Source organism: Armigeres subalbatus, chromosome 3 (assembly GCF_024139115.2).
Source record: "Armigeres subalbatus isolate Guangzhou_Male chromosome 3, GZ_Asu_2, whole genome shotgun sequence".
Classification (NCBI taxonomy): domain Eukaryota; kingdom Metazoa; phylum Arthropoda; class Insecta; order Diptera; family Culicidae; genus Armigeres; species Armigeres subalbatus.
The window spans coordinates 281,682,763-281,702,439 of record NC_085141.1 but is presented as its reverse complement, the minus strand read 5'-3'; the positions used below and the strand labels follow the sequence as shown (position 1 = coordinate 281,702,439).

General features: G+C 40.9%; 2 protein-coding genes across 5 annotated transcripts; one reads left to right on the top strand and one right to left on the bottom strand.

Annotated features, from left to right (window-relative positions):
- The first annotated feature begins 341 nt into the window (after nucleotides 1–341).
- On the top strand, nucleotides 342–2,837 carry LOC134224642 (POC1 centriolar protein homolog A). Of its 4 annotated transcripts, none has more exons than XM_062704105.1 (4): nucleotides 342–500; nucleotides 559–1,445; nucleotides 1,500–1,760; nucleotides 1,826–2,837. In XM_062704105.1, the coding sequence occupies exons 2-4, from the start codon at nucleotides 576–578 to the stop codon at nucleotides 2,039–2,041; spliced, it is 1,347 nt and encodes a 448-aa protein (XP_062560089.1). In that variant the 5' UTR covers nucleotides 342–500; nucleotides 559–575; the 3' UTR covers nucleotides 2,042–2,837. The 4 variants fall into 4 exon arrangements, with proteins under 4 accessions (XP_062560089.1, XP_062560092.1, XP_062560090.1 ...); XM_062704106.1 differs by having other exon boundaries at nucleotides 378–477; nucleotides 542–1,445; XM_062704107.1 differs by having other exon boundaries at nucleotides 387–477.
- On the bottom strand, nucleotides 2,086–15,232 carry LOC134224643 (copper transport protein ATOX1). The gene is made up of 3 exons (XM_062704109.1): nucleotides 15,054–15,232; nucleotides 14,688–14,766; nucleotides 2,086–3,045 (listed from the first exon to the last, which is right to left on the bottom strand). Exons 1-3 carry the CDS (start codon nucleotides 15,060–15,062, stop codon nucleotides 2,912–2,914), a joined length of 222 nt encoding a protein of 73 aa, XP_062560093.1. The 5' UTR covers nucleotides 15,063–15,232; the 3' UTR covers nucleotides 2,086–2,911.
- Between the last annotated feature and the right edge of the window lie 4,445 nt (nucleotides 15,233–19,677).

Below are 19,677 nucleotides of genomic sequence, written 5' to 3'. Positions count from 1 at the left end.
TGGAGGAAAGCCCACTGGCGTTCCTGGGTGAGGGGAAGGGAAAAAAGGCCTTTTCGACAGTGAGTTTTCCTCCAGCTAGTGTCAAACAGTACAGCAACCGTTTGATTTTAACACACCGACAAGCCGCCATTACCGAGCATGGAATGCTGGATAGTTTATTACCTCTATTGATTTGACTGAACCCCGACCATATGAAACTGGAACAACAACTTACAAATGGGCAGTTTCATATTGATTGATGTCCCGTACTGCTCCGTGACCATTTCGTATCCCGCCTTTGTTTTCGATTTAATGATTGTCGACCTAAAGGACCTTTGTTCAAGTTTTTTCCACAGTAGATAATGATGCAAACAAAACTCAAATTTTTAAACGACTCTCACAACACGAAGACGGTTAAAAAAATTTATATCTCAGAGGATATTTTTATTTTTAAATTGCATTTTTGAGTGTTTTCTTGTTTTTTTTGCAATAAAATAGGTATTAAATTGTTGTCCATCCAAGTAAGCTCATTTTCATTAAATTCAAATGTTTCAATCTAAAGCAAAACATTGTTTTCAGCTCCGTACCTTACAAAAATGTCATCCGATCCAGTGCTGCTCCGCCACCTCAAAGGGCACCGAAGTCGAGTAACGGGAATTTCATTCAATCCGGACGGTGGTCGTTTTGTATCCGGTTCCACCGATAATACGGCCATAGTGTGGAACGTCAACGAACAGGTACGGTGCATGCGTTTTGAGGCCCACACAGACGTGGTCAATGATATCAGCTGGTCGCCGGATGGGCGTATCGTGGCTTCAGCCTCCAAAGATCGAACGGTCAAAATCTGGGTGCCATCGTTGATGGGCAACTGCGACGAGTTCCGAGCGCATACCTCCAACATCCGGTCGGTTGATTTCGATTCAAAAGGAAAGAAGTTGATAACGGCCTCCGATGATAAGTCGATTAAGCTGTGGAAGGTATCGCGGAAGCACTTTGTTTCGTCTTTCACCGGGCACACCAATTGGGTACGATGTGCGAGATTTAGTCCTGATGATAAATTGATAGCCTCGTGTGGCGACGATCGGACGTTGAAACTGTTTGATCCGCATTCCGGGCAGTGTGTGCACAGCTTCTTAGACCAGAAAGGCGCCGGCAATAAAGTGGCTTGGCATCCGGATGGCACGCTGGTGGCTATTGCTTTGGATAACGCCAGGGTCAAGATTTTCGATATCAAGATTCGGAAGCTGATTCAATATTACAGGATTTTTGCGGGTTCCATCAACTCACTGGATTTTCATCCATCGGGAAACTATCTGATCACCGGTAGTGATGATGGTGCTGTGAAGATTATCGATTTGCTAGAAGGGAGGCACATTTATACGTTGACGGGACATACCGGACCAGTAACGGCGGTGAAATTCTCTGCAAACGGACAGGTGTTTGCCACCGGGAGCGAGGATCGTCATGTAGGTAGAATGAAATGAAGGGACATTCAGATTTTAATTTAATTAAATTTTTAGATTATGCTCTGGAAAGTAAACTTCAACGGAGAATCCTCGGAGAATTCACTTTACTCTTCGGAGTGTAGTGATCTACAGCAAAATAAGTCGCATCCTCGACTCACGATGCCGGCGAGCAAAAAGCTAAGTTATGAAGATTCCCAGGGAACGGACGAAGATGAGGATGTCCGGTTCGGTAACAATAAGGAAAACCATCCGGACACGAGCATACTGGTGGACGCCAGAAAAACGGACAACTTCCACGTTACGGATGTACACGAGGTTAGCGAGTAGAATTTTTAGAATTTTAACAGATTTTAAATGTCATTGTCGATGGTAATTTTAAGGAAATTGTAATAAGACTGTGTCAGAAGCCTCACGTTCGTTGTCTGTCGGAATCCTGTTTGAACCCGTCCACAGGCGGCAAGGGATACGACTCAAGCAAACATAGTACCAACTTTGAAAAGCATGTTATCCGGAAGATGGGACTAATCGAAAGTGCAGTTTCAAGTCTCGAACGGCGGGTTTCGCTTCTCGAAGATGTTGTGCTTAACCGAAGTTGAGGCAAATTGTTTGAAGGTGTTTCGTTCAATCAATTTCATATTCATACACGTTTATTTTTTAATTGTAAATAATTAAACAGATTTATTTTCATAGCATTACGGTCTTGTAGGCGGCTCCAAGTTGGCAAAAGAAGAAATTCTATTCAGTACGAATTACATGACAGCAGCAATGATTTAATTTCATTCATTCATTTCATTTATTTAGTTAACATCTAAACAGATAACACTGAATCAATGAAAATGATTTAATTTATGAATACTTTTTTTTCAAATTGTTTCAGTTACTTGTAGAGTTTTGAAAATTTCCTGAATCTCAATCAAATTAGAATTAAATTAATTTAATTCATATTTGTTTGGAAACATTTCAAAATATCTACCATGCTGTTCCATGTATCTGCATTTGTAAAATCTAACACAGTTGATTTATTTTTTCGTTTACCAACTTGAGTGCGTTTTGTCTACGAACAGCAACAGCAACAAAAACTGATTATATATCTAATCAAGAAATAATTTTATGATTTACTTTATAATCTTACATTTTAAAAATTAGTTATCCTGTATTATAATTTTTTATCCGATTGATTTAAGAACAATCAATAATTATTATGATTCTTTGAAAATCAGAATTTGCTGCATGTTTTCTGAACGTATTTTTATGTCGAAACCGCGATACGTTTTTCTGATATTAATACCGTTTTAATCGATATGACTGTTCATAACACAATTATTTACTAATAAATTTGCCTTTGCGCTGACGCTAGAAAGTGTGATGCAATGCAGCTCTATACATATCATAGCTGCAAAGTATAGTAATAAAAACGGGAAAAACAACATTGAGAACATCCCTGAGTCACATCCTGGCATTGCGTTCTATGCTTTCAGTCCAACGTAGTTTGTTTCTTTGCCTGTCTTCTTGATAGTCTCCAACAGTTCGTCCGAAGACAGTGAAGACGTTACGAACACCTTCTTGTTTATCAAATCGACCTCAACCCTTTTGACCTTTTCTGAAGAGAAAAAAAGTAACGTTACTCAAGAGAAAAAATATTTCGGATTTTTTTTTCAGTAAAGGTAATTCAACAGAAGGAGTACCATCAGCAAGCTTAGGGCTGAAATTTTCAAGAAAAAATGGGATACGCAAAATAGCCATTTTTATCTCTCGTTATCTTTTCACTCTCAACCCTATTTTTACAGCACTTATTTGGGGGACGTAAAAAGAATTTTAGTTACAAGTAACTAGTTTTCCACTTAATTTATTGATGCTTGGTCAGTTTAAATACAATACATAATCATAGCAATCCAAAGACCTAAACTGGATAGTTGTTATCACATGTTCTAGAGCTTCCAAGAGATCCCTGGAGTTTAGGCTTTCAGGCCTCCACACCTAAACTAACTAAACTAAAATAGGTATTTTTGATGTGGTACATGCTCCCAGCGGTCCAAACATTATTATTATTATTATTATTTATTTAATTCATCTGACAGCAGTCTACATGAATGTCTTAGATAACTAATTTAGTCTTCCGGACCTTTCTACCCTACTAATGAACAATCTACAATTTTCCCCGAAATCGAAGAGATCGTCTACTAAAGAGAAAATTCGAACACACGATGTAAGCGGTTTGTGGTATGGATTCCATTGTCGTACGATGGAATCTGGTCATCAGCAAAGACGAAGATTGCAGTTGTTTACCAATGGTACGAAATTCGATGCGGGACAGAAGTTCAGAAGCAACAATCTCACCTATTAATATTTTAGCAACTAGTGAAGCCTGCTGAATCTTTCGGCGTCGAAGCAGCGTATCAAGTCCCAGAAGCCGACAACGCTCTACGTACGGAGGAAGATTTAGCGAATCTCTCCATGGTAGATCTCTTAGCACAATGCGGATGAATCTTCGTTGAACGCTTTCAATTCTGGCAATCCACAATAGATGGTAAGTAGTCCACACAACAGCTGAGTTTTCCAGTATTGGTCGTACTAATGCACAATAAAGTGCTTTGAGGCAATGAGGGTCGGTGAAATCACGGGACACTTTCGTGAGGAATCCCAATTGACGTGAAGCTTTGGATATAATGTAAGAAATGTGCTGATCGAATGTTTGTCCTGCGTCCAGAAGAACGCTCAAATCACTGACCTGATCGACGCGCTCGAGAGCATTTCCGTCAATGCTGTATTCGAACGTGATAGGAGTTCTCAGTCCATGAAACGTAATCACAACGCATTTGCCAACGCTAACTACAAGTTTGTTCAGTTTACACCATTCTGCAAAGGTATTCAATAATCCTTGTAGTCGATAACAATCTTCTATTGCAGCGGTTCTCAACCTTTTCCTTGAGAGGTACCCCTTCAAGCTTTTGCATTAATTGAGGTACCCCCTCTTGAAAGTAGGCTTCAAGTCTCTTGAAATAATGATTCCGAGCTCTTCAAGGGAGGCGTCCGAGCCTCTTGGAAGGAGCTCCTGAATCTCTTGAAAGTAGGCTTCCGCAGCTCTTGATAAGAAGCTTCTTAGCCTTTTGTAGAGAGGCTTTCGAATCTCTTGAATAGCAGCTTTGAGTCCATTAAAATGAGGCTTCCTTTGCAGCTTGAAAGGGTGCTTCTGAACCTTTTGAAAGTATGCTTTCAATCCTCTTGTAAGAAGTCGAGCTTCTTGAAGGGAGGCTTCCGATTCACTTGAAAGTAGGTTTTCGAGACTCTTCAAAGGACCCTTCCTAGCTTTTTGAAAAAGGCTTTCTGCCCTATTAAAAGGAGGCTTTTTCCTGAAAGTAGGCTTCCGGGCCTCTTGAAAGCAGGCGTCCGGGCCTCTTGAGAGGAGGCTTCCGAGCCTTTTGAAAGGAGGCTTCCGAGCCTCTTGAAAGGAGGCTTCCGAGCCTCTTGAAAGGAGGCTTCTGAGGCCTCTTGAACGGAGGCTTGAGCCTCTTGAACGGAGGCTTCTGAGGCCTCTTGAAAGGAGGCTCTGAGGCCTCTTGAAGGGAGGCTTCTGAGGCCTCTTGAAAGGAGGCTTGAGGCCTCTTGAAAGGAGGCTTCTGAGCCTCTTGAAAGGAGGCTTCTGAGCCTCTTGAAAGGAGGCTTCTGAGCCTCTTGAAAGGAGGCTTCTGAGCCTCTTGAAAGGAGGCCTGAGCCTCTTGAACGGAGGCTTCTGAGCCTCTTGAACGGAGGCTTCTGAGGCCTCTTGAAGGGAGGCTTCTGAGCCTCTTGAAAGGAGGCTTCCGAGCCACTTGAAAGGAGACTTCTGAGCCTCTTGAAAGGAGACTTCTGAGCCTCTTGAAAGTGGGCTTCTGAGCCTCTTGAAAGGAGGCTTCTGAGCCTCTTGAAAGGAGGCTCTGAGCCTCTTGAAGGGAGGCTCTGAGCCTCTTGAACGGAGGCTTCTGAGCCTCTTGAAAGGAGGCTTCTGAGCCTCTTGAAAGGAGGCTTCCTGAGCCTCTTGAAAGGAGGCTTCTGAGCCTCTTGAAAGGAGGCTTCCGAGCCTCTTGAAGGGAGGCTTCCGAGCCTCTTGAAAGGAGGCTTCCGAGCCACTTGAAAGGAGGCTTCCGAGCCTCTTGAAAGGAGGCTTCCGAGCCTCTTGAAAGGAGGCTTCCGAGCCTCTTGAAAGGAGGCTTCCGAGCCCTTTGAAAGGAGGCTCCCGAGCCTCTTGAAAGGAGGCTTCCGAGCCTCTTGAAAGGATGCTTCCGAGCCTCTTGAAAGGATGCTTCCGAGCCTCTTGAAAGAAGGCTTCTGAGCCTCTTAAAAGAAACCTTTTGAAAAGAACCTTCCGAGTCTCTTGGAAGGAGGCTTCCAGGTTTTTGAAAGAAGGCTTCCGACTCTTTGAAAACGAGGCACCCGGGCCTCTTGCAAGAAGACACAGGTTTCTATAAAGGAAACTTTCTAACCTTTCGAAAGAAGGCTTCTGAACATATTGAAAGGAGGCATTCGTGCTGCTCTGAAGACGGCTTCCGTTAAGCGTTAAAAGATGCTTCTAAACCTCTTGCAACGAAGCAACTGAACATTTTTTGAAAAAAAGCCTACATGCATCTCAAACGGTAATACCTCTAGGTTTACTAGGTTAGCAACTATTCCAGAAATTTCTTTAGTCCTTCGGAGATTGTTTTGACATTTTTTTTCGGAATTTCCATTGAGTTTTTTTTCGAGAATCTTTTCAGAAAATCATTAGGAAGCTCTCAGGAATGTTTTTTTGATTTTTTTTTGAGAGTTCATTTAGAAATTTCTATCGATAGTCCTCTGGGGAATCCTTTGGAATTTCCATTAGAAACATTCTTCAATAATTTCCCGTAAGAATTTTTTCAACAAAATTTCCAGAATAATTTCTGCAGGAAAGTTGGATAGAATTTTATATTTTACTAAAGAAATTTCAGGAGAAATTCAAAAAGCCCCTTCGGGAGATTTTCTAAAAGAATTCCTCGAAGAATGTTCAAAGGAACTACCGAGGAATTATAAACATTATTGCTGGAGAAGTTTCTGAAAGAATTCCTGGGAGAATTACTAAATGAATTTCAGGAGGAATTTCCAAATGAATAGATCATCGAAAAAAAAAATTCTAAACGAATTTCTGAAGGAATTGTTGAAGAAATTTCTAAAAGAATAAATAAAAGAATCCACAAAAGAACTTCCAATGACGTGTCCATACAAATACCTATTGGATTTTTTATACAAATTTCTAAATTTAGTAGAAAAACAAAACTCTGTACCATCGGCCGAATACCATTCCAAGAGTTCCTCCAGAAATTCTTCCTAGTGTTCCTCAAAGAAATTCCTCCAGAAGTTTCTCAAAGCAATTCCTCCATAAGTTCCTCGAAGGAATTCCTCTTAAAGTTCTTCGTAAAGTACTTCTTAAAGTACCCAACAAACATTGGAAACTTATAGAGTGCTTATTAAACCAAAAATACCTAGTCTTCTTAAGCTAAAACTAACTTTTTCAGCTTAAATTCTTTGTTGGGAATTTCTTTGGAAGTTCTTCAAAGTAATTCCTCCTGAAGATCCTGGAAGCAATTCCTCCGGAAGATCCTCAAAGGAATTCCTCCGGAAGTTCCTCAAAGTAATGTCTCCGGAAGTTCCTCAAAGCAATTCCTCCGGAATTTCCTCAAAGGAATTCCTTCGAATATTTCTCATAGAACTTGCTCCGGAAGTTCCTCAAAGGAATTTTCCCGGAAGTTTTAGCAGGATGGTAGAACAGGTGTACCAAAAGTCCACGAGACGCCCCTGAAGTTGTCTAATGTTTTTTATAGCTTTTGTGCACACACATATGTACACACACATACACACGGACAGACAGACATGTGCTCAGCTCGTCGAACTGAGTCAATTGTAATATAATACTATGGGTCTCTATAAAAAGTTCGTTTTCGGAGTGAAATTATAGCCTTTCGGTACAACTTAGTTGTACGAGAAAGGCAAAAACTGATGCGAAATGTTTGGCAAACATCGCACAAGACTCTTGTGCTGACATCGATTCAGAATCGTCCAGATAGACGTGCGACGGGATGGAAGAGCTTTTTATTTTCGAGTTTATGAAGCTCAATGTTCGATAAATACTCTGTTAGTGCTTCGAAGTTGATACGACGATAATTCAAACGTCGAATGTCATCATGACAAAGCGGAATGTTTCTTACAGAAGGAATAGTAGCCGCAACATCTAACGGAGGATGATGTAGGTCAATTGGCAATATAGTGGAAACCGCTCTCGTTACATTAACGTCATTGTCACCTGAGAAGTAAACCAGATCGAGCACTCTACCAAGGTGATTGTACTCAGAGTTACCTTGCATCGGTGTCAGGCCATTTGGCCGAAGGTCATTAGGCCGAATGGACATTAGGCCGAACGGTCATTAGGCCGTATGGCCATTAGGCCGAATTAGCAAAAAGAAGCAAGAAGTGAAAAATGAGAAGCTCTTTCTTCACCTCACCCCTTCTTCCTTCTCCCATCTTGAATCTTCCTTTTTCTTTCTTCTTTCTTCTTCCTTCCTTCTTCCTTCTTCCTTTTTCCTTCTTACTTTTTCCTTCTTCCTTCTTCTTTTCTCCTTCTTTCTTCATCCTTCTTTCTTCTTCCTTCTTTCTTCTTCCCTCTTCCTTCTACCTTCTTTCTTCCTCCTTCTTTTTTATTCTTTTTTCTTCCTACCGTTTTCTTCCTTCTTTCTTCTTCCTTCTTATTTATTCTTTCTTCTTCCTTCCGTTTTCTTCCTTTTTTCTTCTTTCTTCCTTCTTCCTTCTTACTTTTTCCTTCTTCCTTGTTCCTTCTTCCTTCTTTCTTCTTCCTTCTTTCTTCTTCCTTCTTTCTTCTTCCTTCTTTCTTCTTCCTTCTTCCTTCTTCTTTCTTACTTTTTCCTTCTTCCGTTTTCCTTCTTCCTTCTTCATTCTTACTTTTTCCTTCTTCCTTCTTCCTTTCTACTTCTTCCTTCTTCCTTTCTACTTCTTTTTTCTTCCTTCTTCCTTCCTGCTTCTTCCTTCTTCTTTCTTCCTTCTTCCTTCTTCCTTCTTTCTTCTTCCTTCTTTCTTCTTTCTTCTTTTTTCTCTCTTCTTTCTTCTTCTTTCTCTCTTCTTTCTTCTTTCTTATCTCTTCTTTCTTCTTTCTTCTCTCTTCTTTCTTCTTTCTTTTTCTTTCTTCCTTTTTCCTTCTTACTTCTTCCTTCTTCCTTCTTCCATCCTCCTTCTTCCTTCTTCCTTCTTCCTCCTTCCTTCCTTCTTCCTTCTTCCTCCTTCCTTCCTTCTTCCTTCTTCCTTCTTCCGTTTTTCTTCTTTCTTCCTTCTTTCTTTTTCCTTCTTCCTTCTTTCTTCTTCCTTCTTCCTTCTTTCTTCTTCCTTCTTCCTTCTTCATTCTTACTTTTTCCTTTTTCCTTCTTCCTTCTTCATTCTTACTTTTTCCTTCTTCCTTCTTCCTTTCTACTTCTTCCTTCTTTCTTCTTCCTTCTTCTTTCTTCCTTCTTCCTTCTTCCTTCTTGCTTCTTCCTTCTTCCTTCTTCTTTCTTCTCTCTTCTTCCTTCTTTTTCTTTCTTCTTTCTTTTTCCTTCTTCCTTCTTCCTTTTTCCTTCTTCCTTCATCCTTCATCCTTTTTTCTCCTTTCTTCTCTCTTCTTCCTTCTTTCTTCTTCCTTCTTTCTTTTTCCTTCTTCCTTCTTCCTTCTTGCTTCTTCCTTCTTCCTTCTTCCTTCTTACTTCTTCCTCCTTTTCCTTCTTCCTTTCTACTTCTTCCTCATTGCGCACTACTCACTTCTCACTCCCCAGTTCTCATTCGGCCTAATGGCCATTCGGCCTAATGACCGTTCGGCCTAATGACCGTTCGGCCTAATGACCATTCGGCCTAATGGCCTTCGGCCTAATGACCCAGCATCCCTTGCATCATATTAAGGAAATAAAAACCATCAACCAGTGTAGAAGCTGCAAGAGGAAGTTACACAGAACGATCGTAAAATATACCTTTGGGTTGTTTAGACCAGGACAAACGCGGTTGATTATAAATAGTCCCCACAAATAATAACTTTGTCGTCGGATGAACCTTTTTCGTGAAGCTCCTGTGCAGAGGCGCTGTGTGCGTTAATTATCGAAACATCTTGACTTCGATCGGGTGGAATGTAGACGGCCATTAACCGTAAATTTTGCCCCTTGATGACAGACGATACGCTTACTTGCTCTAATGATTGACTATTCATCATATCGATCGACGAGCTAATGTATTGTTGAGCAATAGCGATGAGGACACCTCCAAAACGCGACTTCAGACTGTTCAAAGTACAACGATCGCATCGATATACGTTGTAGGAAGTACCGAATAGCTGCAGAGAAGTGATGCAGCTCAACCAAAACGATGACATCGTAATTGCTGTCACAGGTGGCAAGAAACAGCTCATCAATTTTTGTCCGCACTCCACGTACGTTTTGAAAATAAATCGAGATTTCACTGGATTCACATTGACGGTTGCTTGGTTGTCGCTGTCCAATCGTCGAAGAACTAGAAGCGGGAATCTCATCACCGTTTGAATTGTTCGGAATTATAGTGTACTTGCCATCAGATGCGGCTTGGAAGACCCCTTCCACAGGCCCAGACACGGGACCAGAACGGCTGACGAACGATGGCAGCAAAGGCGCAACCGGGCACTAGAAGCGGAAATCCGATCAGGAAGAGTTGGTTCTTGAACGTATTGGTACTTGCCTAGTGAAGCAGGCTGGAGAACCCCATCGACAGATTCGACAACAGGACCGCGACGACTCCGATGACCGATGACTGCATTAGGCGGGACCGTGTCGATCCTAGATGGGGTCTCCAATGTGCTTTCTACGATGCGTCGCGGTGTATAGCTTGTTGTTGTTTTGCGTCCTTGGTGATAAGCGGATCCGAAGGCAGGTACGGTGAACCGATTTCGGTCATCGGGCAAAAGAGGCGAAACAGTTTTAAACTGCGGATGGGAATAACTCTTCAAAAATTGTGAAGTATCTTTCGATGCTTCGGCGGGACATACACCACTGTAAAACTTACCCGATGAAACAGGAAGTGCGGCTAAGTGGCGGTTACGGTTACTGGAAAACTGGAAGCCGTACTAGTGATCCGGTTTTTGGATTTGGTTCAAATTCTCGTACAGTTATCCCCTCTGGCCAATAAAAAGAATCACCAACAACATTTGAGACTGTTCTGCTGACTGTCACTTTGAAGGATACAAAGGACAAATCTTCTACGTTCTTGCCGCGGGGAACTAATTTGACTGCTTTTATCATGGAAGTGTCAATGTTAGAAATTTCAGCTACGTACTGTTTGATTTCGTCTTCGTTCTGGTCAGGTGAGAAAGGTGTCCAAATCTAGAGTAGGCTGCAAAACGTTCGCAATTTTCAAAGGAATTGAGCTTGTATTGCCGGGTCCACCTCGAGCAACACGGCGATTTGCAAACTGGTCATCATTCCGCTCGGAATGTTTATTGAGTCCTGTACTTAGTGTTTGTTGAAGAGCAGTTGATGATGCTTTATTGCTCGATATGTTCGAATGCTTCTCAGGTGCGGCCGGAGTTGATACGCTGACGCGAGAGGTAGTTTTGTTGACTCCAGAATCAACCGAATTTGTGACGATTTGCACACGTTTGTTCGACCCAACGACAAATTTATCAGGAAGTTGTGCAATAGAATTATTTATTTCATCCAGGACTTCAAAGAACGACCCGACGTATCGTCGCAAGACCTAGAGCGGTTAATAGGGTCTTCGGTAGTATCGTCCAGGGTTAGTTCATCAATGCATCGTGAAAAAGAGGCTTGGTGATGCGAGTTGTTAGTCGGCTTAGATTGCGTTTGAGTTCCAAATATTGTCCGATTGATCTTCCGAAGATTTTCGCCATAATTTCCTAGGCGGGTATCCATCGAATCAGTGCGTATGAGCAATTCACGTAATGCCCGTATGATGGTTTTCTCCCGATCGTATACTGCCGGTTCAAAGTTTAAGCGGCAAGAATTGCAGAACAAAAACAAACCGGTTTTCGCACAGTTCAACGCAAACGAAGTGAAAGGTCCTACCACAGACAGACGTTCAAGCTCGACTCATCAACTTGTGTAAAAAGCATGGCCGCCTGATTGCCAAGTAGCAATAAGCGAAGAGATGGCGCCACATGTCAAAGCAGCATTCGTTATTTGCTTTTCTGTTTTGATTTTCGATTCCGTCAGAATTTTTTAGTTTATTGGATCTGCTCGATGGGACTCTTTTATAAAAATGCTTGAATCACGACCACGTGCGCTGTTGATTTTTGTACATCAGTTTTGACAAATGGCACGATCAGCACGCAAGAAATAGTATTTGCGACTCAGGAGGGGTTATTTCATTTTTGATTTTTAGATTCTTTTTCATGTCCTATATGCACTATTTGTTGGTTTTGCAATAAAAATCTACGATTCTCGGTCTAGACTCATGTTTTCGAAGAACAATCGCAAACAAAAAAATACGCATATTAAAGGATTCAAAACAACCTAAGCGAAAGTTCCGGACACATGGTAACAGCTCACAATTTATATACGTAGCTTTGCAATCATTTACTCAAGGCATAAACTGCAAGTAAAGTGATTCGCTTAGTTACATTGTAAAATTCGATTGTATAAAGTTGAATATAAAGTCATGCAGATAAAAATGCTTTTTTGCAGCCGTGCGGGAAGATCTTTGCGTTGATTGTTTCTGTTTTGCTTCCATTATTCGGTGAGAGGCAAACGGGGGTGAGGTAGAGCTGTAGAAAGCGATAAGGCAAAACGTCAGTTTTCATGTAGCAATAAGTTGTGTAGGCGGCGCTAGCATGCTATGCAATTTCAACGTATTTAGATTTGAAAATTTACACAAGAAAATCGAATTCAAATGTATGAACATAAACGTCTGTCTGCGGGAGAACCATCTATCGTTCACACCGCAAAAATCGGAAGACTGCGATGGCCCGGACACGTAGCCAGAATGTCGGACAGTAATCCGGTGAAAAAGGTTCTCGACAACGATATCAGGGCCTGAACTTCAGTGAATTTTTGAATGAACGGGAAAAGAACAATCATTGTTGAACGCTCATTCAATTCTATGGATCGCATTCAGCATAAACGATTGAAAAGGTGACGTATGCGCCAAATTACAACATATCTAGAGTGCTTTGAGAATAGGTCGTATGTGCAAAAGAGAGCCTCTCTTCGGTTACATTCTCTTTCGATTATTACAAAGCTATACACAAATTTATGTTGGATTTTTTGGCAGATATCTAAAGACAATAACTTTGTCTAGCGTGCTAAAGTGAAAATGTAGCAGAAAATGCTAAACTTGCCGATCTATGAGCGAAAGAGAGCGTGAACAAAGAGAATCTCTTTTTTGCACATACGACCTATTCTCAAAGCAATCTAGATATAGATTTTCCATTTTTCTTTTAAAGAGTGCGACGGGTAGTGTCCGTTAACAGTATCGATACAAACTCGCGGTGGGTGGCTCACGTTATCTTTTCTTGAACCTTTTCCTATCAAGTAGGTACTTCGTCTTCGACATATTGATGACTAGTTCTAACCGCTTAGCTTCGTATTACTCCAAAAAGATGTTGAATAGCAGGCACGAATATTCATTAACTTACAGTAATCTTCTGCGCGTTTCAAATGGGCTCAAATGGGCCCCTGAACTGAAACTCGAACTATGCACATCACCCGATCCATCGTCGCATTGATCAACCAGTTTATCCGAAAATCCGCTTGAGCTGAGTCGATTGGTATATAACACTACAGGTCTCCGAGGCTCCTAAAAAGTCCGTTTGTGTTGTAAACACATCGATCAATATCAAATACAAAAACCCAAACCTAGTAGTAAAGCTCCATTTCTCTCTGTAATTAGTTGACAATTTTTGTCATTAGATACACCATTTTCATAAGCTTTTGTTCAGCGGCCAATTTTTTTAAAATTTTATTTTTACAGTCCAGGACACAGAAAAGCTAATATTCTCGCTTTGTTTGCGTACCAGACAACTCTTTGAATACATCTACAGGCAACTTAAATATTACAAAATAGTCACCCAGTCATACGATAGGTTGTAATTGGTCATCACATTTCCTAAAGTATTCCTTTGATAAACCTTTAAAAAATACTATTCATCTTTTAGCAAGAGATTGTACGCTCAATTTAGTAAAAATTATTAACGACACTCTGAGAAAAACTTAAAAATCGTAAAGGTTTCACTTGCTCAATTACTGAGAAAAGCCAATGAAAACTTAGGATTTGATAGCATTTTTTCGGTAACCTAAACATTCTGTGTCTCTGTGAATCTTAAGGTGATTATACAATCAAGCCATGTGGTGAATTTTGAATTCACCACACGGTTTTATACTCCTATTATCAAAAGTTCAAATCTAGCGTAATAATTTTCGCACAATGCTGAAATTAAAGTCGATTGTTTAGCATAAGTAAGCAAACGATCTACGGATGTTTCATCCCCGTGGGCAATGTGGTTCTCTCAATTCGTGCCCTTGAAAAATCACTATAAAAAGCACGTGGTTTCCAAGATGGCCGATTTCTGGCTTTGTTGTATAACCACCTTAAAAAATGTTTGCAAAACCCGAGCAAAGTGTGAAAACATAATGAGAGCATAAAGAAAACACATTTTGATTTTGACATCAAATTGAAATCACAGGTTTTAAACAAAAACGACGAGCGTAAATAAATTTAAAAGTGATAAATAATTGTATGCAACTAGTTGCTAGGGGGCCCTCCTGCGGTAAGGCACGCGGCTATAAAGCAAGACCATGCTGAGGGTGGCTGGCTTCAATTCCCGGTGCCGGTCTAGGTAATTTTCGGATTGGAAATTGTCTCGACTTCCCTGGGCATAAAAGTATCATCGTGTTAGTCTTATAATATACAGTGCAAAAATGGTAACTTGGCTTAGAAACCTCGCAGTTAATGACTGTGGAAGTGCTTAATGAACACTAAGCTGCGAGGCGGCTCTGTCCCAGTGTGGGGATGTAATGCCAATAAGAAGAAGAAGAAGAACTAGTTGCTCTGGTCTATGATGAAATTACAAAAGAGCAAAAATGGCAACTTTCTAATACTTTTTTAAACTCCTTTTGTTAAAATATTAACCACCTGTCTCGTATCTAATGATACTCCTCGTTTCTCTTTAATTTTGATTGCACCAATCTAACTAACCAATAATCTACGTTGTCAACCAACTGTTGGCTATTTGCTTACCTTTTAGCTTACTGAGGACCCGTTCCACCGCACCAGAGCAACCGGTGCAGGACATTTCCACATTAAATTCGTGCGTCGGCTAGAACGAATAGAGGAAGTTGTGGTTTATTAGTAGAAATGCTCATCAAATCAATGCTAAGGAAAAGATCAACATCATCTTATCGTAATCAATTGTATGCTCCTGCACTGAGGATGCTAATATTTGTATATACACTGGGACACAGGTTTTCAAAAGTAGGGCTGCTAATCTAATCTTGTAAAGTGATTGAAATTGATGAAGTGGCGTATCGTTCACGAAAATTCACTTAGCAACTAACTAGCACAGAACACTTGGGGTAAATAATTTAATAGGATGGATCTACTTACTGTTGCCATTGTAATGTGATGCTATAGTGACTTGCAATAGGATGCGATAATTTCCAAAATTATTTATTATTTCGACGTAATGAGTCTCGTCTGCTGACTCGTATGTGCGTTCTCCTTTGAACTGCAAGCGTCGAGATGGCAGCAAGTAATAATATTTCGACGGTCAACTTTCTTAGCTCTAGATGAACATCAACATTAATGAACAGGTAGAAGACTTGACATTTTAGTCGTTCGTGTTAGTGCTTTGTTCATTCACATGCACATTCGAACCACGTCTTCGCTGATGGTAACTTCATGGCATATCATATCATGTCGAAGCATAATACATCGCACAGTGTACAGAGATGTATAACATAAAATACAAATTAATAAGTTAGTCATCCATGCATGCATTCCATGTTCTTGTGGCCAAAAAGATAGATAAGGTACGTCGTATATGAAACATTCCAACTTATACAAATAATTATTCTGTACATTACCTCTTTTTATGATTTATGATGATTGTTGCAGAAATTTAGGCGTACCCATACAATGTACAGTTGATAAATCAGAATTTGACATACCTCAGGAAATGTAATCAACCGCATAAAATCGTCCACATGCTATAATTTTGTTATTATAATGTTGTTTAAGGAGTCAGTTTGATATGATAAGGTAAAAAGAATATTAATTTAGGCATAGGAGAAACCGCCAAATGTTGAACGGCTAATTTTGTCGCCTATTGTTGAACTTCCATAAGAAATGCACGTGCGTTCAACAATAGGCGAAGAAATTAGCCGTTCAACATTTGGAGAATTACCCTATTGCTTTCATGCGGGATACCCTCCCCTCGGATAAGTAATCTAGTCGCGATTGGCGGGCCTATGCTAGCGCCAGCACTAAGATGGTAACCAGAGACATATCCTATCGTGGTGGCACATATCACACTAGACGTAACACTTCCCATTTCAACATCGTTCACGTGTTCAACGGTTGATTTGAAATACATCTGTGCTACGCGATTGTGCCAAGAGAGGCGCTAGTGTTCAATCGCTTTGGCATTTGATTAGTGTATATGCTGCTGAATGTTTTCTGTGTTGATGACGATGATGATGATGATTGATATAGATGTATGCGTTAGGAGCAGGCATTGCAATTTATCCCATCATTCGATCTTCTGAGCAAAGATACTAATGATATGCTGGGATATCGATCTTAGTTATCTATCTGCTCAGTAAACAAAGTGCAATGTTCGCCATGGAGAAAAGTTTTTTCACTGCTTTTGTTGTAGCAACGCCTTCGCAACGTGAACAAACCCCGAACCGCGCTGGCTATCAGGATCATCATCGAATGCTCAAATGATAATATCTTTCCAGAGTGCTCTTTGATTAGGGATAATATCTTTGCACAAGTAAAGATGATATCCTGTGCTCAGATGATATTGCAATGCCTGGTTAGGAGCAAACGTCAAATGGGAAATAATCATGGCCGACTCTGTGTCTCGCGATTTTGATAACAGATGGCAGTAGTGTTTTCTGAAAAGCGGATGACGATATTTTTTCGAACAGTTTGTATGAAGAGTTACGTCTGTTTGTCTGTGCTTTGGCTATTTTTAGTGCCGCTGTCGCGTCTAATCTGGCATTGACGTATTGGTTTTACGAATGTGACCCAACGGACATCGTGCTTTGGAGCCTTGAATGATGACACAGACAAGTAGTGCTCTTCCCTCAGAGCACCATTATCGGTCGCGAGCATTTTAATCACCCGCGCAGCGCTTTCATTTTAGTTTCGTCACTCGTTTCCGTATCGGTCACTACTTTCGGCTCTAAATTTGGTTGCTGTATTCCGTACCGGTGACGTTTGACAGTTGACAGTTAATCAAATAGCAGCGCTCTTATTGCGCTACCAAATTTGGTCACCTGTCAGTCGCGCTACTGTTATAGCAGCGCGTTTAGTATCGACCGGTAAAGTGTCAAGTAATGATAGTGCGCTGCCAAACGGCCTAAACTCACCACCGATAATCTTGCTCTCAGTGATAGTGCTATGGGATCTCGGAGATCCCGGAAACGATGAGTTGTAGTCATGCTTAAATCTATATCTATCTAGATCAGCAGTTTTCAACCTGGGGCACATGTACCCCGGGGGGTACCTTCGCTGGCCCCAGGGGGTACCTCGGACACAAACGCGTAATGGCGGATTCCAATAAAAACCTCTGATACTGATAAAGTTTTCATAATTTTTTATTCTAAAGCTTTTCATTGTAAATTTTTGAATCCTTCCCACCCCAATCTCTTTCTCTTTCTTCATTGTTATCACATCTGGAACATTGCTGCCTTGCAACTTAGTGTTCATTAAGCACTTCCACAGTTATTATCTAAGCCGATTACCATTTTTACATTCGTATATAATGATGCTACCAGAATTCTAATTTTCAAACCGAAAATTACCTAGACCAGCACCGGCAATCGAAAGAAATACTAATTTTCTGTGATTTTTCACTGTTTTTACAAATAACACACAAATTATATCAAAATATATTGCCGCAAAGCTCTGAAACAAAAGCATTGTTTGCTGTAACCATCTTAAATTTGACCAAAATGTCACTTACCCCCCTCTTCTTCTTACCCCCTCATTTATATTACTCCATGCATTCTGCGACGCATCAGAGCTGAAATAATAAAAGTGATAGTTGAGCTGGCTTGCGTTTTGAAAGGTGTGCCCTTGAAAACGCGAGTTGATTTAGTTTTAGATTCCGTGAGAATTGTCCTTATAAGGGCTGTGGGACAAAAAACCCCGCATGTGTATACAAAAACATAAGATTTGATTCTCATAAGGATACAAGCACGTCAATGGGATACATTAATTTTCAGTGCAAAACGTAAACAAGTTGGGGATATTGACAAGTCAAAACACCCCCCAATAAATGCATCCTGCTCGTAAGTCTCCTTTCAACAGGCTTCGAAGCCTTCTGCCAAGAGCCTAGAAAGCCTCTTTTCAAAAGGCTCAGAAGCATCCTTTTAAAAGGCTCCGAAGCCTTTTTTAAGATACTCTTAGAAGACTTGGAAGCATGCTTTCAAGAGCATGAGAAGCATCCTATTAAGAGGCTGAAACGCGTCCTTTCCAGAAGCCTTCTTTCGGAGACGATTCTAAGTCCTATTTCAAGAGGACCGGTAGCATAATTTCTAGAGACTCGGAAGCCTCCCACTAAGAGGCTGAGAAGCGTCCTTTCAAAAGGCTAGAAAGCGTCCTTTCAAAAAGCTCATGAGCTTCCTTTCAACAGGCTCAGAAGTCTCTCTTTAAGAGGCCCAGAGTTCTTCTTTTAGGAGGCTTTGAAAGCCTCCTTTCAATGGGTTGAGAAGCGTCTATTGTAGATGCTCAGAAGCCTCCTTTTAAGAGGCTCGAAAGCCACCTTTCATAGCAAGCTTGTTGTATAAACTATAATTTGAATTGAAAAGTTTCACGAGATAATGAAAACTTCGGACAACCTTTTAGAGAGCAGCTTGTTTTCGGGTTCTTTTTCATATATCTTATTAGTAATTTTTGTATTTACGGCGAAAAAGTAGAGGGTATCTAAAAAATTGCAAAAGTTTAAAGGGGTACCTCTCAAGAAAAAGGTTGAGAACCGCTGATTCAAATAGGTCTAGATAGATATATTGTAAGAAAATGTGTTCAAGTAATGTGATTGCAGGACAATAAAAAAATACCACACATTATAACGATGACATACATAATGTCATATTGTTCATTATAACGGCTTCACTCTCGATAATGTTTAGAGAGCAGGCGTGATAAAGTTTTACTTTACCTGTGAGCAGCGCCGTAGCGTGTGGTTGGCTCCGCCAAGGGCGCAAGCCTTACGGGGGCGCCGAAATAAAGAACTACGCTATGATGGGCCGGCTATGAAGCAAAAACGGTCTGCGAAAAAGATGTTTTGAGTAAACTATAGTGAAAACGAGGGTGCATATTTGAAATGATGATACCCATCTAATTTTGGTAAATGAAAGCATCTTCATCAAGGGATCACGGATCATTTACTTGCTTCTCCTGGCGATTCTGAGTATCAAGAAAACCACTTAAGAGTTGGATTGTGTAGATTCAAATTTGTCCAGATATGCCTCCAACAAAAAAGCCAAACACTTGGATTTTCTTCCCGGGCAGCAGGGACTATGTCCAAGGGCTTGACGATCCCTCCCCAGGCCATCTGCGAGTTGTGGGGCTTGCCTAGGATTTGGCTGGGTTCGACAGTGGGCCCTGTTAAATTCCTATAAAAAGCTGCATGTATCCGCACGTAAGCTCCACCAAAGCGACCGTGTGCCGCTCAAAGCGCACAAGCCCAAGTCCTGGTGCCAGATGGGACACAAAACAGACACGACGGCCCTCCGATGAGACAGGAGGTTTGCGCAGGCCCAATAAGCCGCCTAGAAAACCAATCATTACGAACAATATTAGAGATAATGCGACTCGATATACACCCGATTCTTTTTTTACACGGATTATTTTTACACGGCTTTTTTTGCACGGATTCTCGAAATAACACGGATTATTTTTGCACGGTTTCTCGAAATAGCACGGATTTTTTTTACACGGTTTCTCGAAATAACACGGATTACCCCATAAAACATCCTACCGACTTTTCCCCCGACTT